At 39.6% G+C, this 20,336-nt stretch overlaps 1 protein-coding gene across 1 annotated transcript in view; it reads right to left on the bottom strand.

Moving 5' to 3' along the window:
- cacna1ba (calcium channel, voltage-dependent, N type, alpha 1B subunit, a) overlaps positions 1-20,336 on the bottom strand; it is a 180,362-nt gene that overhangs the window by 30,096 nt on the left and 129,930 nt on the right. Inside the window, exons 22-33 of the mRNA XM_065963302.1 lie at positions 19,811-19,931; positions 17,086-17,215; positions 16,699-16,758; positions 15,413-15,519; positions 6,467-6,563; positions 5,014-5,174; positions 4,765-4,902; positions 3,366-3,567; positions 2,282-2,446; positions 2,016-2,126; positions 1,859-1,942; positions 1,229-1,234 (exon numbers count right to left, since the gene is read on the bottom strand). Coding sequence (XP_065819374.1) covers positions 1,229-1,234; positions 1,859-1,942; positions 2,016-2,126; positions 2,282-2,446; positions 3,366-3,567; positions 4,765-4,902; positions 5,014-5,174; positions 6,467-6,563; positions 15,413-15,519; positions 16,699-16,758; positions 17,086-17,215; positions 19,811-19,931 — 1,382 coding nt within the window. The remainder of the gene's footprint in view (positions 1-1,228; positions 1,235-1,858; positions 1,943-2,015; positions 2,127-2,281; positions 2,447-3,365; positions 3,568-4,764; positions 4,903-5,013; positions 5,175-6,466; positions 6,564-15,412; positions 15,520-16,698; positions 16,759-17,085; positions 17,216-19,810; positions 19,932-20,336) is intronic.

Raw genomic sequence — 20,336 nt, 5'->3', positions numbered from 1 at the left:
CACCCTGTGGTTATAATAGCCCTTCAATTTGAACTGTAATGATTCAATAAAAAAAGAAGGGCTGACAGCACTGGTAAAAATCTCACTTTGCTGGCTCAGGGGAATGCTTGGATGTCGTGGCTACAGGTCTATTCAGTTGCCAGGTAATTATCTGGTTTAAAATCAAGCTGCTCCACTAAGAGCTCCCCCTTGAGGCCCGGAGAACTTCTATTGTAATGAGAGATTATGCAGCTTTTTTATATGACTGGATTCTTGGTTTGTGTTTTTTTGAGTTTGCATTTTTTTTTTTTTTTTTTTTACATCTTTTTCAGTGTTTGGATATTTTTCTGAAGTTATCTTGGAATCCTGTACATTTGTAATTTTGCAGCATCTCTGCATTGTTGTTTTTCATTTTTGCACATGTTTTAGGTTAAGTAATTTCTGTGATTGCAGCACGTTTCTCCTGATTGAAAAAATATATGCAAATTGTGGTTCTGCAGCTTTTGTACCAATAAGAAAGCATTCATTTTAAGAGTTGTGCAGCAACAATGTGCAATATAAGGCATCTAGTACATCTCACAAATTACACAACCTTTTGCAAGTGCAATACTTATATGCTTGTACCGGCATTCAATCAATATCAATATTTCACACATAAAATAAAACACAGCGGGATGAATTCACAAAATGACTCAACAGTTTTCAGTATAGGGATGTACGCAATGAGTCGATTAAACAATTTAGTGTCACGCTGTAACGCAGACACCCATCACTACATGGGGCTGTAGCTCTGGTTAATGGGCCTGCTCTCTTAATTCTACTACCTGGATATAAACCAGTATAGCAGAGATGGCACATTGTGGAGCACAGTAGTTTGGCAGTATGCTGATTTAGAAAATGGAGATAAAGTTTTTTGTAGGCTTTGTCAGGGTAGACTGACTGAGAGGAGCAATGTGGAACCTGCACAGTCATGTGGACATTACCCTGCAAGGAGGAAGAAAAGCTGGCGTTGCTAGCAATGCTAACGTTAATCAAACTTAGCCAACCAATCTGACATTGTTTATCTGCATGCGCTGTGATCCCACGTTAAGCCGTGTCAATAAAATTTAAATTTAAATTTGAATTCAACTTTAAAATGTGTCTGCAAAGGGACATCCCTACTTTTGTCACAGCTGCTGAAATAGTTAGTTGTAAATTCAGCCCTAGATGAGCAAAAAGCAGCAAAGAATGGCAACAGAAAGTCACTCACCGTAGTCTGGTGATGTTTTTCGACCGGGGCATGGCAACACCAGAGATGACAATCAACAAGATGAAAATGTGGAGGGCAAGAGAAAGACAGAGAGAGAGAGAGAGAGAGAGAGAGAGAGAGAGAGAAAGAGAGAGAGAGAGAGAGAGAGAGAATGAAAGTAGAGCAAGGAGGACAAGAAGACAGAAGATTTGAGAGGTGAGAGAACAGGAACAGTCATATTGCACAACATAAACTGATACAGTTCAACAAGTACACATGAAAACCAGTTCACAGAAATGTACACGGGTAAGTGCACGGTGAGGAACCGTCTGAAATGACACAAAAAAGCACCGCACAGTGTTGCTCCAACGTGAAGCACACATCCCTCTCTAAGTGTCTGTATCAGCCCTCTGTGATTCATTGATCCACTCAACTAAATACTTGCTTCCTTCTCCTCTTTCTCCTTGTCTAAAGTCTGCAGCTCTCTGGACCGCTGCCATGCTGATGTGGCTAGTTAGCTTGTTTGCACAAAGCGTTGCTGTACACGCTGTCCCTGCCCCTGCTCATTACTATGACAGCTGTGTTGTTTGGATACAATGCCCTCAGTCTGGTTGAGGTGAGGGTGGAGCGGGTGGGGATGGGTGCTCTTACATTGATTTCAGTCACCAGGATGTCAGTGATGCTGCCCAACACAGTCACAAAGTCAAACACGTTCCAGGCGTCCTTCAGGTAGTTCTGAGACACAAAAGTGTCAAATCATTAGATGTTATTTATATTTAGGAAAGTTTTAAATATAAATGTTACCCACCAATGGACCAAAAGCTATAATCTTGAGGATACACTCCAGAGAGAAGAGAGTGGTGAAGACTATGTTGAGGTTTTTCAGCATCGTTTCATAGAAGTCTGGAGCTCCATGAAACTGAAAGACAGGGGAAAACAATGTCAGGAAGTTTGAACATCGTTTAAAAACTGTTAAAGTTTGAAAATTTGTGGTAATTCAAATATTTGCTTTCTTCCTAAGAGTAAATGGCCAACAAAACAGAAACATAACAATACCCTGTCCATAGCTCTTACCTTCATCATGAGGACGACAGTGTTGAGAGCGATCATGATCATGATGGAGTACTCAAACGGAGGTGAGACTACAAACTTCCACATCCTGTACTGGAAGGACTGCGTGTTCTCGGGCATGTAGCGCGTCAGAGGTTTGGCGTTTATGGCAAAGTCGATACAAGCCCTCTGAAACAAGGCAAAAAAACACTCTGATAGACTCTCTTCAATACTGGAAAGGAACTGAAACATCATTAGAAGAGGACAGCACACTTTTGCAAATAATCATGTCAAATCTACACAGGTGGGAGCAGCTGACGTGTCGGACAGACCAATCTACACAATACAACTTCATAATAACTGTTGATTATACTTGTACATTTTATTCTAGGTGTTTGGGATCATTGATTGATTAAGAAGAAAAAACAAGGACTCTGAGGGTTTTAAAGCCCAAAGCAGACCTCAAGATTAAACCATCACATCAGTGGAGAGATATATTGGAGGCCATTTCAGCGCCATGTCAATTACATTAAAAAAAAATTAAAAATATATTTTTAAACAATATAAGATAATTGCATACTTTTATGGTATGATATGATATATAATACAATACGATTAATTACAGTGCTGTACAATATGACATGATATGAAATGATGTGATACGATACAGAATTGTACAGTACTGTACGATACGGTAGAGTACGATAAGATAGAGTTCTGTATTGTACTTTATGATATGATATGATACTGTACGATAGGGTACAACACAACACGATACAACACGATTCTGTATGGTACTGTGTGGTCCCGCAGTAAAAAAGATAACAAGTTAAGAACACCGTGACGCTTTTAAACAACTCTCACAGCCTGAAGTAACATTATTTATAAGTTTTCAAAATAGTAGAGTCTGCATCAGAGGACATTAATTAGTTTTTGAACATTTTTTCTCGTATTTTGTGATGGGTTATGCTTCAAAGAAAATGAATTCTTCAGTCTCCTGCAGCCATGAAAAGTAATCCGCGACAGGATTTGATCACCATCTGAAAATACTTAACACACAAAACGCAGCGTTGTGCAGAAGATAGTGACTGTTATGTGTGGGTGTTACCTCGTTCTTTTCCAAGCTGCACTCAGACATCGCCTTGTCTCCCTGTTCCTGGAAGGTGATGATGATCAGAGCGACAAAGATGTTGACGAAGAAGAAAGGGAAGACCACAAAGTAGACCACATAGAAGATTGACATCTCTATCCGGTAGCCTGGACTGGGACCCTTGTCTTCAAAGGTGGCGTCCACAGAGTGCTTCAAAACTCTACAATGAAAGGAGAGCACAGACACGTACAAATACCAAGACGGCTTGTGAAATACACAGAAAATTACATTTTAAAGAATCATGGACATGGACTGGAATCTGCTTTTTTCTAGTAGCAGTCAACACAAACTGAAGCTCAAGTATATCAGTCAAAATGATCTTTCATGCCTCAAACATTTTAGCATTAACAAAGTCAGATGATGTAGATTTAACAGGCATAAAGTGGTCTGAGGTAGGAGATGATGCGTTTTCACCCAGGAGGTGGGGTTGATTTAGTTGCATATACTGTACTTATAAGCCTACTATGTTGACACCAGAAAAAAGCCTTCTGAGCTTTGTGGATTTTTTTGTTGTCCATCATGTGGTTCGTTTAATTGCACTATTTAGTTAAACATATTTTCCACATTCTGATGTCCACTGTAAGAAATTATCAACTGTCAGGTTTTGATGCACCAATGCATTGTTTTAACATCGGTATCTGTCGATATTGGGCCCTGTTGACTGATCCGCCCTTTGGCAAATAATGTGGCATGCACTGATGTCAGTAGCCGGTATCTGCTGATCAATTGAATGCTGGTAAGCTTTTACACCGAACTGCTGACCTACATGTAAAGGAAGAATGAGAGACTTTTTGATCCAGAAGATGTCGCCCTTGATCACCAGCATGAAACCAAAACAAACTGCTGTTTGGCGACACCTCTGCCATAATGAAGACTCCTTTCTCCTCCAGTGGCACACCTCCAACCCCTCTCCCTAGTGTTCGCATAAAGAAGTTATCAATTAGAATGCACCATAATTAAACACCATTAAGAGCAAGCCGTGGAAAAAAATGTCCTTTGCTCGAGCTGCAATTGCCTGTGACCTGCATTCAGAGGCGCTGTTTGTCAACAGGCAAGCCAGGCAGTGGCTTGGGGCCCCAGACCAGTAGGGGGCCCCTGAGGGCTCACAAGCTTTAAACCACGGCAGTAAGTATCTCTACTGTAAGGGACATTTGAATTGAAGATAGTCTCTGATTGCAGCCGTGCCAGCAGTAAAGATAAAGTATCTTTATAAATCGATGATCACAAACAAAAAGAAAATCATCTCTGTTTGAGGTTACAGTTTTGCTAGAATAAGTCCAGTTGTGTTCAGATTCACGACCATGACAGCATCACATGTTTCTGTAACTTTTAGAGCGATCAGGTCAGCTGCACTTACGTTGGCCAGCCCTCCCCGGTGGAGACGGTGAAGAGCGTCAGGAAGGCCCACAGCACGTTGTCATAATGGAACTCATATTTCCTCCACTCTCTGGGCATGGACGCCACCTCGTCTTTGTCATAGTCTAGGAACTGTCCTCTGAAAGACATGAAAGCGTACACAAAGCTGAGTGGGATTAGACACTATGCTGCACTTTGGTTTTGGACCAAAGGTTTCAAGGAATAAGAAGGTGTGTTTTGTTAGACCAACTTGCAGTCCTTCTCCAGACCCTTGGACTCGTCAGTGCAGTAGAAGAACTTCCCCTTGAAGAGCTGAACGGCGATGACGGCGAAGATGAACATGAAAAGGATGTAGACGATGAGGATGTTCAGCACGTTCTTCAGAGAGTTGACCACACAGTCGAAGACGGCCTAAGGACAGAGAAAAAACCATTACATTTGAAAGCTAAAACTGTTTTCTTTTATAGTTAAAAACTTTTGTTCATTTACTCTTCAATGAAGAACTGTCTTTATAATGGTTCTCTTCATCTGAATAAAGATAGATCAGATTCTATAAATAACCAACCTGAAGGCCCAGTCTGGCCACTGGGAATACTGAGAGAATACCCAGTGGTTTGTCCTGCTGTTGGGTCCAGACAGTTTGATGCATCATTACTTAATTAGTAATTTGTGTGGCACAGGGATGATAATTCAAGTTTGTATGGTTTTCATTTTCAACAATTCACACTGGATAGAAATAAACTTGAGGAAACTTAATTACCATATTTTTGTGTTCAGTAGTCAGGGGAAAAGAAACATTTCTGCTTTTACAAAAGCTTATTTTAATTTGCGTTCTGGAAAAGTCCTTAATTTGACTCCATTACTTTGAGAAATAACTACTGACCTGAAGTAATATCATTTAAACTATTTGTGGGGCAGGCAGCAATGTTGTCGATTGTACAGTACAAGAATTTAGCTCAGAAACTCAGCTTCTTTATTATTAGTCAGTTACTCAGTTTCTCAATTTCTAAGCGTCCTAAGAGGCCTGTACTACGTATCAAGCAGTGTCAACAAACGTAAGATGCCATATTTAGTAGAAGACACTTTTTTGTACAAATTAAGAGAAAATCATGAAGACGTTAAATAAATGATGGTAAATGGACTTGAGCTTGTATAGCACTTTTCTAGTCTTCTAACTACTCAAAGCGCTTTTACACCACAGCTCACACCTACACATCCAAACACTGATGGCAGAGGATGCTATGTAAAGTGTCCATCAGTACAAACTAATCCCATTCATACACATTTATACGCCACCAACGAATCAGCGAGGGCAACTAAGTGTCTTGCCCTAGGACACATCGGACATGTGGCTGCAGGAGCTGGGGATCAAAACCCAAACCACTCTACCACTGAGCCACAGCCAACACTCTGGCTTGTATATTGACTTCACCATTAGTTTTTCCCTGCCTGTATTGTTTAATTGGTACCTGATTACATTGCATTTGAATCCTGTTTCTTGTTAGGTAAGCCTCTGAGATTTAAAGCTGTAAAATGGTGGTTTTCTTGTTCTTGTCAGTGAATCTCATTAAAAGACCCTAACTCATAACAGATATATTCTACTTATGACTAAATAGTCTGTGTATTATCAAAGTGTACACACTCCTATGAATGCCCTGCTCAATGAAACCATATAAAACCAGAGAGCAGCACTGGAGCTGAACCTTGAGTTTGGGCAGACGTTTGATGGTCTTGAGAGGCCGGAGGACACGGAGAACCCTCAGAGACTTGATGGTGCTGATGTCTTTGCCTTTGGTCCCCCTGTGGAGAGCAGACACAGTTAGAGAACATACACAAACACATACAGTTATCTAATAACAACAGGAACTTGATCAGATCTAGTTCCACAACTCTAAAACTTCAAATACACAGTACATGTTATTTATCAAATATTCACAGTAAGAACTTTTCAAATGTAATGTGGAGGATTGAGTCTGATGTGTTTTAGGTCAGTTTGGTTAATGCATCATTGTTTTCTAAGGTTTCTACTTCATGCATGATGATGATGAATGCTCCTCAGTAAATGTAGGTTGGTTAACAATGACAGGACTTTTCTTTGTCTATCAGCAGAACAGAAACCTGAGCTTCAGGTGCTAAGCAGAGCTACAGTCCTTACAGCAGAATAGAATACTTAAAGCCACTTATTGTTTTTTTTTTGTAATACATACACAATTTAAATAATTGTGTATCTATATGTTTATGTGGCGCTCCCACTGTGCGGTGCTCTCTCATACTTCTGCTATGCAGTAAGGCAAAGTGAATTCACAGACTGGGATTCTAATTTTGCCATTGTGGAATCAATATGAATGTCTTAAGGTGTAATGACACAAGTCCTTTGTTACGGCGCTGTAACGGAATGCACTCCAAAAAGTGCTTTTGAAACACCTGAGCAGATGCGCAGCGTCTTCTAAAAACCTTTTAACATTACACTTTGTTGGATAGGATACTGATGGCTTTTGTCCTCAGCACAGCAACCGTGGATTTGAATCTGACCTCAGCCCTTTGCTGCATTACAACCCCGACTCTCTCCTCCCAACATGTCCTGTCTCTCTTCAGATGTCCTATCTAAAAAGGCTTGTAAGTATAGCTATAGAGCAGGTGGAGAAGACGTGGGATGAAGAGCAGAATGGCTCAAAAGCAAAATGACGATAAGACTGAAAATCCTGGTCACAGAGGAAGGATAAGCCACAAATCCTCAGGCATATCAAGTGTTCTTCAAAATCCCCAAGAGAGTCGAAAATGTTAATGCGTTCAGCCGTTGATAGGACTTTGCTGAAGAAGCACTTCAAGGAGTTCTGAAGATAATAAGGAAAGGAAAGGCTAAAGTTAAACTTTGTAGATTCTGTTTAAAGGTGTGAAAGGAGAATCACCTGTAGCTGCCTGTACATTGTATACCGAGATTAAAAATGTCTTTTCTTGTAACTATATCGGCTACAAACCCTCGGTCTATTTATCTCAGCTACTGTGCAGAACATTATTTTGAAATCTTCGACAGTGTCATAAAATTACACAAACATGAAGCCAATGAGATCAAACTAGCAGAATAAAGCTGCACAGCATCTATAAGATGCTTTATGTCTTTCAATGAGTTTATGAGATTATTCATACCAGTGTAGCAATCAACTAGGATTTACTGTGTTAATAAAGAGGAAATAGGGTTTTGTTTGAGCCTCTGCCTCAATATGACAGAAGTTTTGCCAGTGGGATTTAGTATTGACATATCTGGTGAAACAAAAAGTGCTTAATTTCCATCCATTCCTTTTATTCAGCCTTTTGCCCAGACGGTCGTGGTGCCAGCACGTTCTGCAATATAGTCTAGACCTTCGTTTTAATAGCAATGTGTGTCAGCTCCTCCAGGAGGGATCCTGAGGTGTTCCCAAGCCAGATGTAAGACATCATTGTCTGAGAAAGTCAATTTTTTTGTTCATGAGGACCGGAGAACTGCAAACCCTTAATCTGGATAATGCCAGGCCTCGAGAGGGGAAGTCAGGGACACTCTGAATCAAACCTATGTGTCCTCGGTGGCGGAGGCAGAGTTCATATATCAAAGAAAGGCCTTTGTGAGACTCAGGAGAAGCCTTGTCGGTATCCCCAGCATAAGTCTAAGAAAAAGAAAGTCTTCATCTGCAAGTTTCCAGGTGTGAAAGACATTCACCCTGTCGAAGGATTTGAACATTATCAGGCTGTTTTGGCTGCCAAGTCTCTTCGTTGTCTCATGGAAGTGGCAGAACAGAAGTCTTACTGTGAAGGCTGTATCCAACACAGAATCTTTTTCAGTTGACTTATAGTCCAGTCAAGTATTTTTACAGTCATATTTAACGATATCATTTGCAAGAGGTTGCAGGTCTGAGGTTGCTTGTCATGCAGACCCGAAGCCATGTTTAAGAGACCCTGAGTATGTCAAACCGCTCATTTTTAAAAATGGAGTCTGCAGATATTTTGCACCTGGGATAAAACCTTGTGCACAGTGAATGCTCAATGGTCATTCTGAGACCCCATTTATAGCGTTTCTAGCCTGCTATGCTGTATCTTCAACATTGCTGTGTACAATGACGCAGCTCAAAAACCAAATGCCAATACCAAATTTGAGGAACAGAAGCAAGTTGAAGGATCATTCAGAACATCAACTAACTAGGGTCAGACCTAGCAGTGTGCGTTCCCAAGAAAAGTTGGGATGGTGTGACGATTCAATGGGCTGTTACACTGATTCAATCAATGGTAAACCATAGATCCATGAGGTAAATGCAGGTTTATTTTTAAGTACACCATGCTTAGCCTAAACTGTAATTAGTGTCCGTTCTTGATTTAAGGATGATACTATTGGTAAAGGTGAAACCAATGGCTCAAGATACCACTACTCAATGTCTCAGATTGTGATATGTATTATACTGAAGTGAGATTGGACTTGATACAGGGGTGAAAATAAGACAAATATCTGCCAGGGGCCACAACTATTCACCATTTCCTTGGAACCACTCTGCAGTAAGTAGCCTGTAGCTAAGGTTTTCACACGTGGCTACACATGGCTCAACTTCAACATTATGGTTTCCAGAAACATGGACAGTGAGTACTAAATTAGTCATAATATCATAGCTACAGGCAGGTGATCTCAGACAAGATTACATATTTCTCGGGGCGCACTGGTGGCGCAAGGGTTAGGGCGCCCGCCCCATGAATTGAGGCTGTCGTCTCGAGCGGGAGGCCCGGGTTCGCCTCCACCCGTGGCCTCTTTCCGCATGTCATTCCCCACTCTCTCTCCCTGGTTTCCGACTCTATCCACTGTTCTATCTCTGCATTAAAGGCACAAAAGCCCAAAAACAAATCTTAAAAAAAATATATATATATTTCTCAGATAAAAAAATCTATCAAAATTTTTATTGTGTTTAAAAAATATAGCGGTATATAACCTTTTAATACACCGTCCTAATAACCATTTACAAGCTGCCTGTTACTTCATGCTTCATGCACTTGCTGTTTGTACACCATGATCTGTTGAGTCTATAACTGCACGGAGGATATTTTGAGAAAGATTGACCAACACGAGGAAAAATACTTCTTTTTTTTTAAAGACACTGACCTGAAAATGACATGTTTCATTTCAAAATTCAATCAGTAGAGTTTTTTGAGACCAAAGTGTTATTTTGTAATGGTGGTTTATTACTTTGGATTTGATCACAATGAGTGTTGGGGTCGTTTAAAGAACTTCACTTGTTTACTGATGTTTTGATCAGAGAGAGATAAAAAAAAGTCAAAATGAAAAATCATTTTACCCCAAAGTATATCAAGGCATGTTGGAATGAAACCACTAAAACCATTAGTGGGTTTTATAAGGCAGAGGAATGTTTAGAAAGAAAGCTGTCACTCAGAGGTAACTGTTGAGTTCAAAAGGCATTTGATAGATTAAAACATGTTCTTCATGGAGCTCAACTAAGCAGAAGATGAATGGTAGTTAGAGACGGTTGGATTTGGGGGTGGAGTGGGATGGGGTAAGATATGGGTACAAGGGGGGGATGGCAGTCAGGGCGGCATAGAGAGGTTCCCCACCTGTTCACACCTTGTTGCGATCTACTTGGGGGAAAACAGTGGTAAAACAAGGTACAGCACATTTATGGATGCTTCACACACACAAACAAAATAAAGCATATGTTTGCATCAAAGACATCACCATAGTTCCTATAAATGAGCAGATTAACTATGTTTTGGTAGAAGACAGCTACGGGAATACATCCCAATAAAGAAAAGATTCAGGTAAAGTACATTACGGTGTGATTGGATGCTGAATATTCCTGTAAAGAGGTAGCCTAAAACTGCATACTTTCATCAATTGTTTGCTGCTAAATCTCATCTAAAACATCAAATAAAAAGCCATTAAAAAATGGCCTCTTGGGAGATTTCTTAATAGTAACACTTAATGTATATATAATTAAATATTATTAATGACAGCAATAAAAAAACATCCTCCCAGCCCTGAACACCAGGTTATCACTAACATCTGAGGCAGACAATAAAAGACAGTTTGTAGCATCATGTGGAAATGCACGGCAGACTGGGCTCAACACTTGAGTGGCTCTAGTGGATGAGATGACGGACTGACAGATTGGGCTGTGATGGGGACGCCATGGTTTGTTGTCCTCGCCACAGGCAGTCAGTCATGTGGATTGCAGGCAGAATGATCTCTGGAGACATGCATGGTCCGTGAACAACAGCTGCCTATCAAACAGGACTTTTCAGACGTAACTGTCAAGCGTCACAAATGTGAATATTTGGACATTATGAATGTATAGATTGACGTGGACCCAAAGTGTTCAATATAAAATGTATAAATCAGACATCATAAATCAGATATCTACAATAATTAATACACTGAAATGTCACACGGCCACTAAATTAAATGATTTATTAGTAAGAGTAAGAGTGATTAAGTAATAGTTAATCATTCACAAACATCTAAGTAAAATAAACTTTTTCAACTACCTTAAAACTTCAATTAAAAGTCCGAGCTTTTATTAAATTCACTCTATGAAATTAAACTTGTGCGTATGTACTTATGTTTTATATTCATTCATTTATCTCTTGATTTGTACGACACATTGCTGTCTCTATCACTAGATCTATATTATAGAGCCGCCTCTATTATATCGCTCTCTTATATGTCATTATGACGGTTTCTCCTGATGTTTCCAGTCATGTAATTCAAGTCACTGCAGGCTGTTTCCTGCTGGAGTTATGTGTAATTGTATTTTTGTATATTTGTAGTGTCTATGCATAGGTCTTGTGGAGATATACTATGAATGTCTTGCATAGTTAATATTGAATATTGTCCCTTGCTTTGTATCACATGAGCTGTCAGGTGACCTCTGGGGTATGTGGAGGTGTGTCTAATCACTTGTTCATGTCTGATGAGGGAGTGCGAGAGCCCGAAACGTTAAATGTGGTGATAATTCTCATTAAAATGTAATTGGAGCAGCTTCTGGTGGGCAGACTTAGTCCCCCTCTTTCTTTGGATGATTTTTGTCCAGCACCCAGTACTCAACTTTTCAGATGTGTGTGCTGTTGGAGATTTATGTAAAAACAAAATTTGGGCATGGCTAAGTTATCAATCAACAGGCTTTGGTCGGTTCTCCTTTATTCCTTTATTTTAACTATTCTTTCATGAGTGCTCCTATGATTCAATAGTTAGTGAGCAAGTCAGAATTATTCCACAATGTCTCATTTATCTATTCAATATTGAACATTGAGTCTCCATGTAATTCAGACTAACTGAAAAGTCCTGTGTGCTATGAATGCTATCCAGCATAGGTGTGAAACCAAACCATATCTAGCCATCCCCATCTGCACTGTGCTGCTAAGTCTGATAAATACAGGTGAAGTGGTGTAGTGTCGAACAAAGTACAAATGAATGGAGATGATGTTGCATCACGGTCATAGTGCAGTCATTACAAACCTATAGCTAACAATATTCCTGTCACACAGTCTACTTTATGTGCATGCTAAGATCACAGAGAAGATCAATATTCCCAGAGACGCACTCATGCCCTCCAGCAGCAGCAGCAGCTTGTTACATTAGTGGGCCTCTGGTGAATTGATAATAGAGAGAATGTGAAATTGATGGTATCATTGCAGTCCAAGCAGAGATGTGGCAGGGCAGAGTGCTGATGAAAAAACACTGAGCCCCCTCAGAGGCTAGGAGGAAGATAAGGATGGTGAACACGCAGGTGACATGCCCCTCGAGAGAAGAGGAAAGCATGAAGGAAGGACCTTTATCCTGAACCAGCAGGGTGGAGTACAGGTAGGTCTTCGATGGACCACGAAATGTGAGTGTGTCTCAGGCAACAAAGTACACACTGCAAATAAAAACCCATTCTCACAAGCAATTTCACTTCATATACTGCAAGTCTTACAGTGGTCTAAAGCAGAAACACATCCTGACAGGTTATTCAGGTAAGTTTAAACCTGAACCCTAGTTTACACGTGTTGTTTTCTTAATGATTAATAGGTATAAGTTCTGTATTTACTCTGGTAGATTACGTCATCAAGCAATAAAGAGGGCTTTAATAGCTTCAATGTAATCTTTATTTCTGGGTAATAAGTCCACAAGAAGTTTTTGTTTTTCCTCTCTTACTGGCTCAGATGTGTCTCACATTACAGTTAGGATCCCTACAGAGAAAGACCTTTTTGTTCAATATTAAAATCATGTGACCTCTGTCTACAAAGCCACCAGACTCCATATATAAAACAATAACTTTACCAGAGGTTAACCCAGCTACCTGTGGCCACAGTCAGTGTTTGTCTTTGCTAAATGGTATGACTTTGGTGTTTGAAATGGTTAATTCAGTCACCAAAGCAATATTTGAATCCCGAAAAAACTAACCAATCAGGGTGGACGTAGACGAGCTACTCATGTGTTGTGCGAGGTACATTCAAAGACTGTAAGGATGAAGCCTGAGTGACGTCAGCCATCTGTTACTGCAGGAGGCTCCGGAGGCTCATCGGCAGCAACCACCATGCTGGAAATGCTGTCTCAACCTAACTGTCAGTCAACCTATTTTGTTTTTTGTAACAGGCTGTAAACATGTTTATTTATTCTGTAAAAAGAGCTTTTTTGCCTGTTGTGTGTATGTGACTTCTGATGTTCCTGCAGCCAGCTTAAAGATTTCATTTTTCAAGACCGGAGGTTGCCGCTTCTGTACATTACCGTTTGTATCAATGGAGTCTTGTGGCTGTGTAAAGACTAATGTTACAGCTGTGTAATGTCCATGTCCTCCTCTACAAAAAATCTATTTCTGAAGAGATCCTCTTTATAACTTCTAAATAATTAGAGCCTGTCTGGAGTTTTCTTATCTACTAGACAAAAGAGAATTTTGTTGGTTGACTATTCCTTAATTTTATAAAATATAATTAATTTCTAGTTCACTAAAACAAAGAGTATTTCTTAAAATACATGAGCTTGCAATCTCCACTATATGACACTTCTTTAAAGTACACCTGGACTCAGTTCGAGAAGTAAGACTGAATATGTGAGGAAATTACTTGGTTTTGCAGTATAAGCCATGTATGTTTCCTCTGTCACATACATACACACAGATAATGACACAGACAGGCAGGATGAGAGAGGTAGAGGAGGCATTACCCCATGAAGCTCCTTCAAAACGATCCGGGCACAGAGACAGGGAGAGGATCAGGTCAATAAACACACTGAACAACAACAACAACAACAACAACAACAACAACAACACAGCGTTCAAACACACACAGACAAACAAACACACTCCTTATTAGTCCTTGGTTTGTTCAGGACTTCAGCTCCACCTCTCGTCAGGTAGAGGACTCAGGTTTTGATGCTAGATTTGTAACAACCCTCATTTGTATACCAAGCAGAGAGTTATTGAAGTTTTAGTGCACTTACACACAGAGAAAATCATTTATTCACATTTGAAAGAACATGAAAAAATCCAAGAATAATCTATAAAAAGGGAAACAAGTAATTATGATAAGATAATTATAGAAATAACAAATTAAACTACATTATAAAATCAGCATGTTAATGGATTTGTACCATATCTCTATCTCTATGAACACAGGCAGAGCCTTCCTGATTAGACTGTGGTCTAACTCTCTCATCCCAGTGGATCTCTGATTACATTTGCATAATGCATGCTCAGCAAAACAACCTCGGCTGGATCTATTAATGAGTCTTCTGAAAGAGTGGGCACTCACTTAGCACTGGATCCACTTAAGTTCAGCATCTGATGGATTGGTCAAATCGCAGGGATAGTCTTATGTGTTTGAAGAATATAACCATGTTATGTCATTTCCACATTGTTTTTTAAATCTTCTGTTGCTGTTAAATCACCTTTAAGTTAATCATTTTAACACCTTAAAAGAGACAGTATTTCACTCAGGGTGGTGTGTTGTGTCTTATGAGCGTTCTCTTTAGCTCTCAATGGATCATTTCATCACTTTTTGGACACCTTAAGATGTGTTTCATAACTTAATCTTTAGCTCAAAATGAAGATTTAACCTACAGATGAGCCCATGACTAGTGGGCTATCTGAACTTCACTCAGATCTGATTTTTTTTTAAATATTTGATACACAAAGATTTTTGCTCCTTGCAACAGCTGGACTTCCTGCATTAAAAAACAAACAGCTTTCTAACTGACTTTTGATAAATCATCACGCTGACCATAAACATACAACTGAGTAATGCTGGAATATATCAACAATTTGATGGACAAATTATGTCCAACAACAAATTTCTAGTCAGAGAATGGTTCTAGTATTTATCTTGTAGTCCTAAAGATGATCATTTTAGGACCAAACTACAGTCTCCCCTCAAACCTAACACAAGTGTGACTTTTTAGTTTCAAACAGTCAATGAGTCAACATCTTATTTTGGTATCAAAGGGGAAAAATCAATGACAGACAAGCCAAGTTTTGTCACTCAAAAAGGTCACAAGTTCACAAAAAGGTGCACTATGTAGATTTGGATTGCCCCTGACATTCTATATCAGGCCACTTACCACCAGAGGATTCACTCAAATCTCATCATCAGGGTGAACTCTTTACAAACTAAAGACATTTTATAAGAGAAGGAGTTATCGCACTTACGAAAATGCAAAAGCCACCAGCGCCCCACTGACCACTATGAAGTCCAGGATGTTCCACAGGTCTCTGAAGTAAGCTCCAGGATGAAGCAGCAGGCCTAGGTCCACCATCTGAACAGAACACACCTCAGTTAGGTTTTTTCATGTCATTCATCTACTGTCCTTTTTAATTCATTTGAAATAAACTTAGTCTTTTCTACGTTTTTTGGGGAATTTAGCCTCTACTGAGAGATCATTTATCTTTTTGATATTTGATAACTCATTAGTGCTTTTATTTTTTTATTTTTTTTAAAGATTTTTTTTTGGGCGTTTTGGTCCTTTATTATAGTTAGTAGATAGGACAGTGGACAGAGTCAGAAATCAGGGCGAGAGAGAGAGAGTGGGGAATGACATGCGGAAAAGGAGCCACAGGTTGGTCTCGAGCCTGGGCCACACTAACCACTGAGCCACCAGTGCCCCAGTGCTTTTATTTTGAAAGTAAATATTTGTATGAAAGGTTTTTCCCCCTGTGCAGCTGTTGTGGCTCTCCCCTGTTTTCAGGGTCTGGGCGTGGCTTCCTGGTGCTGGAGCTCCTGCTACACACACATACACCTGCTCCTCGTTTCACCCTCATCAGTGGTGAACCCTGCTGGAAGTCTCCCAATGGTGCTAGACAGCTTCAGCTCTTCATGTGTTATTTGTTGACTCAACTCCTGGGATTTCTTTATCATGTTAATTTTTTGTGCAACTCTTTATATTTTCCTTTTACTAATTTGTTTTTGTGTTTTTTTTTTCCCTTCCAGTGTCTTCCACCTCCGGGCTCTTGCGCCTCAGCCACACCACCCAACCTCTTTCCACCTGAGCAGCAAGCCACTCTGCTCATCCTCCCTCCCTAATGCCGCAGTATAATCAAGTCTTCAGTGCAGCTCATCAGTATTTTTTTTGTAATGAATCTCGTTTTTCCCTTTACCCTGTCTGCTGGGCCACCTGTTGGGTCCTGCTCTATATATCTCAACACAAATAGGTCTCATCATAATTATAAATCTGTGAACATTTGCCTAGAATTACAAAGGGTTCTAAAGGGGAGGGGGATAAAAAAGGAGGGTTAGTAACAGAGCGTTCTACCCTGATCATACTGCGATGGACCGGGAAACAGAGTCTCAGCTTTTACAAATACAAAGGTATCACTCAAAGAATGAAAAGTGAAAGCTCAGGATGTCTTGAGGTCTAAGTGTCTTAAGTGTGAAATAATTTCCATAAATAAACAGATCTGTGAAGTTAATGGATCGATGAGTTCATCTTCATGCTTACCTTGATCACCATTTCAAAAGTGAAAACACCAGTGAAGGCATAATCCAGATATTTGAGCACCTGCAAAAACAAAATCAGACAAAATCAGAAATGTATCATCTGTATCAAATCATTATGAAGGTTTGTGTTCCCTACATGATAATAAGTATACTCATATAAGGAAATGAATCAGTGTATTCCAGTAATTTTTAAATCTTGTTATTTATGCCCCAAAATGTTTAAAACTAGGGCCCAGAAAAAAAGGATTAACCCTTAATGTTTTAGCACTGAACAAGTTTATTAAGATAATTAACTCCACAGTAAGTACAAATAATTCAGTGTAAAAGAAGAGTTAAAGCAGTGTTATACTCAGTCTATTATCTATATAAATGTGCAGTGTTATCTCACATTGTTGCGAGGGGCGTTGGTCCACACAGGGTCCTCTGCTGCCAGAGCGATGCTGCTCATTGCAATGACGACCAGGATGGACATCTCAAAATAACGCAGAGTCACTATGTAGTGACATAGACGCCTCACCCTGAGGAGACAAACAGAACACGGAATGACTTTTAGCACCTCTCTCTCCTTGTTATTTTTATATCCTGAAACAGCTAAAGAAAAGTCCAAAATAAAAACAGGCTCTCTCTTCACTTCATCTTCATGTGAGACAAATCTTAAAGCTTAGAATTAAAGCAGCTAGAGCACATCTTTTATTTTCATACAAATACACAGGGGAAATGCAGTTCATTTTTTTTTCCAGAAGTACAATTCAAAGTATAGCTTTATTGTCTGCATCCACAGGACATGGAGAGGCTTGAGTTCATATCATGTATGTGTTTCTGTATTGATTTATTCACCGTTTTTCAGTCACTGTGGATGTGGAGCATAATGGTTTTGTTCCTGAGGATCTATAACTTTGAAGTGGTGCTGGTAAAACATTATTTAGACAATAAAATGTAGGGAAAAGGGACACAAGTTATTATATTTTAAAAAAAACATGATGCGGCGTAAACCGAGTCAAATGAAGAAAAACCAGGACGTGGGCAATATTCAGAGATATCATTTAAGGAGGATCATATGGACCTATAGGTCTGGAATATATATATATAAATATATATATATATATATATATATATATATATATATACACACACACACACACACACACACACACACACACACACACACACATATAAAGGGGTGCTGCATGGTGGTGTAGTATGGGTCGAATCCCCGTCAGGCAGAGCCTCTCTGTGTGGAGTTTGCATGTTCTTCCTGTGTGTGGTTGGGTTCTCTCAGGGTACTCTGGCTTCCTCCCAGTCCAAACACATGCTCATTAGGTTACCTGGTGACTCTAAATTGCCCGTAGGTGTGAATGTGAGTGTGGCTTGTTGTCTGTCTCTACATGTCAGCTCTGTGATTGACTGGCGTACAGTCCAGGGTGTAACCCTGCCTCTCATCCAATGACAGCTGGGATCAGCTCCAGCCACGATCCCCAATTGGGAAAAAGCAGTACAGATAACGGATGGATGGATATATAAAGGGGAATTCTAGTATTTATAAACCCGGGCTCTTTTTTAATAGACTTTGGCATCTAAATGACTGCTGGGTACGAAAAGGTTTAGGAGTTGCTTCAGTTTCTTTCTTCAGCTGACAGCTAAAAAAAATAGGTTGTCATTACTCCAACATCATCAAACAGCAAATGAGTCGAATCAAATGTAAAGCAATTAAAGTGCTCATTGTGTCTCAGATTGTTATTATAAGTGTCTGAAAACATTAAAGAAAGGATCCAGACAGAGATAGGCATTTTTGCTACAGTATAATGATATTTTTAATGAACAAATACACCTGTCTCATTGCAATGCCAAATCGATTTGTACCCATTAGTCATTTAGATGAGCAACATATCCAAAAAAAGTAGGGCCTGAATGTAGAAATAGATGAATTCACCCTTAAATGCAGGCCAGAGAAGAAATGTATCAAATGAAAATGCTTACCAGAGGCTGCTGTATGAAACATATGTTACTATACAGGTATGAATAAATGCTTTAGACACAAATGATCAAATCAAATAAGATATAATCAGGGCTGCATGCAGCACTGAACGGGTCCTCACACCTTCACACATGCTGGGGTGTGGCTCATCCGCAAAGTGTGCTGCAACAAAGTCATGTCCCACAAGGTCCCACTGTGTCTTACCAGTAGGTGGCGCTATAGAAAAATTGCAGGACTATCATTTAGATATGTGTAAAGGGGGACTTTCTTCAAACATGTTAACTTTGATTCTATTTGGAAGCAAATAGCTTTGAGTAAGAGCAGCTTCCTGTATCACGGCAAGACATCAAAATTGGCGAGCCGCCATGGCAACGCCCTTTGAGTGTTGTACATGCACCCTTGAGATCTTTTCTATACAATCTATCTATTCACTCTCTTTCTCTTCTTGGTGTAAACCAATTTTTTGTTGGATCAGATGACGGCCCTAAGAGGAGTTCATCCTAAATAGAAATGGCCCATAACATACTTTTTGCTACTTTGTTCAAAATGGTGGATTTTTTGGTTGGATTTTATCATTACAATAAGATACTTTTTTATCTCTGCATGTCAGACATGTACTGAATTTCATTTAACTATGGTATGTGAAACTTGTTCCGGGGCTGCTTTATTGAAAATTGTTAGGGCGTGTTATCGAGTTAATATGACCCACCAATATTTGAGACCGATAAAATATCAACATTTTCACTGTGTCTAACACACATGCCAAGTATGATGAGTTTTAGGGTATGCTTAGAAATTGAAAAAGACAGGAAATAGGCAAAAAAAAATCCTTTGGCTAGCAATGGGTCCTTGCACTGTTCAGTGCTCTGGCACTAAAAAAAGTTATCTTATCAGATATCAGTAGAGGACAACAACCTAAACTAGAAGTTTTCCTGCTTATGCATGCCGTATAGGCCAGGTAAAACTACTGTCTACCAAAGAGGACCTCACTATACTCTGGTGAAGGGCTGTGTGTCATGGTCGTTTACAGAAATAAATGAACAGAGAATCTATCTCCCCATGGTCTGACTTTGATAGCATCATGGTGGATGTTATTCAGGAGGTGAAGAGGTGGATAAAGGAGGTTAGGGTGACTTACGGGTTGGTCTGTCCAAAGACAAACATGGAGCTGTAAGGCAGGATGGGTTTTGGTCCACTTGGACCTTGATCCTCCACGTTCCTCTCAGTCATAGGCATCGTCTCACAGTCCATACTGTTCACTGGAGAGACAGAGACAACAATAATGATGTTTATTCAATCTGTCTTTAACAAATCCAGCATCTATAACAACACCCTATCCCTCTCATTTTACTTATAAGGGGTACACACAGAAGAATGAACTGTATGTGTTATTTTTCCTGTGAATTATAATGTTCTTTTTCCTCAAACCTTCTGTACCTTGTTAATGAGTGAGAGACAGTAATAAAGGAAATGCATCATCAAATTCATAAAAGGCTTGCAGAAGAGTCTCTCTATTTCTCAAAACAAAAGCAAGGGTAAAATGGTTCCCAAACCTCAGTTTGCAGGTATTTCAATCGGTCGCTCTGCACACATTTGGAGCAAATTTGGCCCTTTTCTGTGCAAATGAGCATCATCTTCATACATATAAAACCCTACTACTTTTT

This window comes from Labrus bergylta, chromosome 2 (genome assembly GCF_963930695.1).
Source record: "Labrus bergylta chromosome 2, fLabBer1.1, whole genome shotgun sequence".
Classification (NCBI taxonomy): domain Eukaryota; kingdom Metazoa; phylum Chordata; class Actinopteri; order Labriformes; family Labridae; genus Labrus; species Labrus bergylta.
The sequence above is the reverse complement of the archived record's forward strand: the minus strand, read 5'-3'. Positions and strand labels throughout refer to the sequence as shown.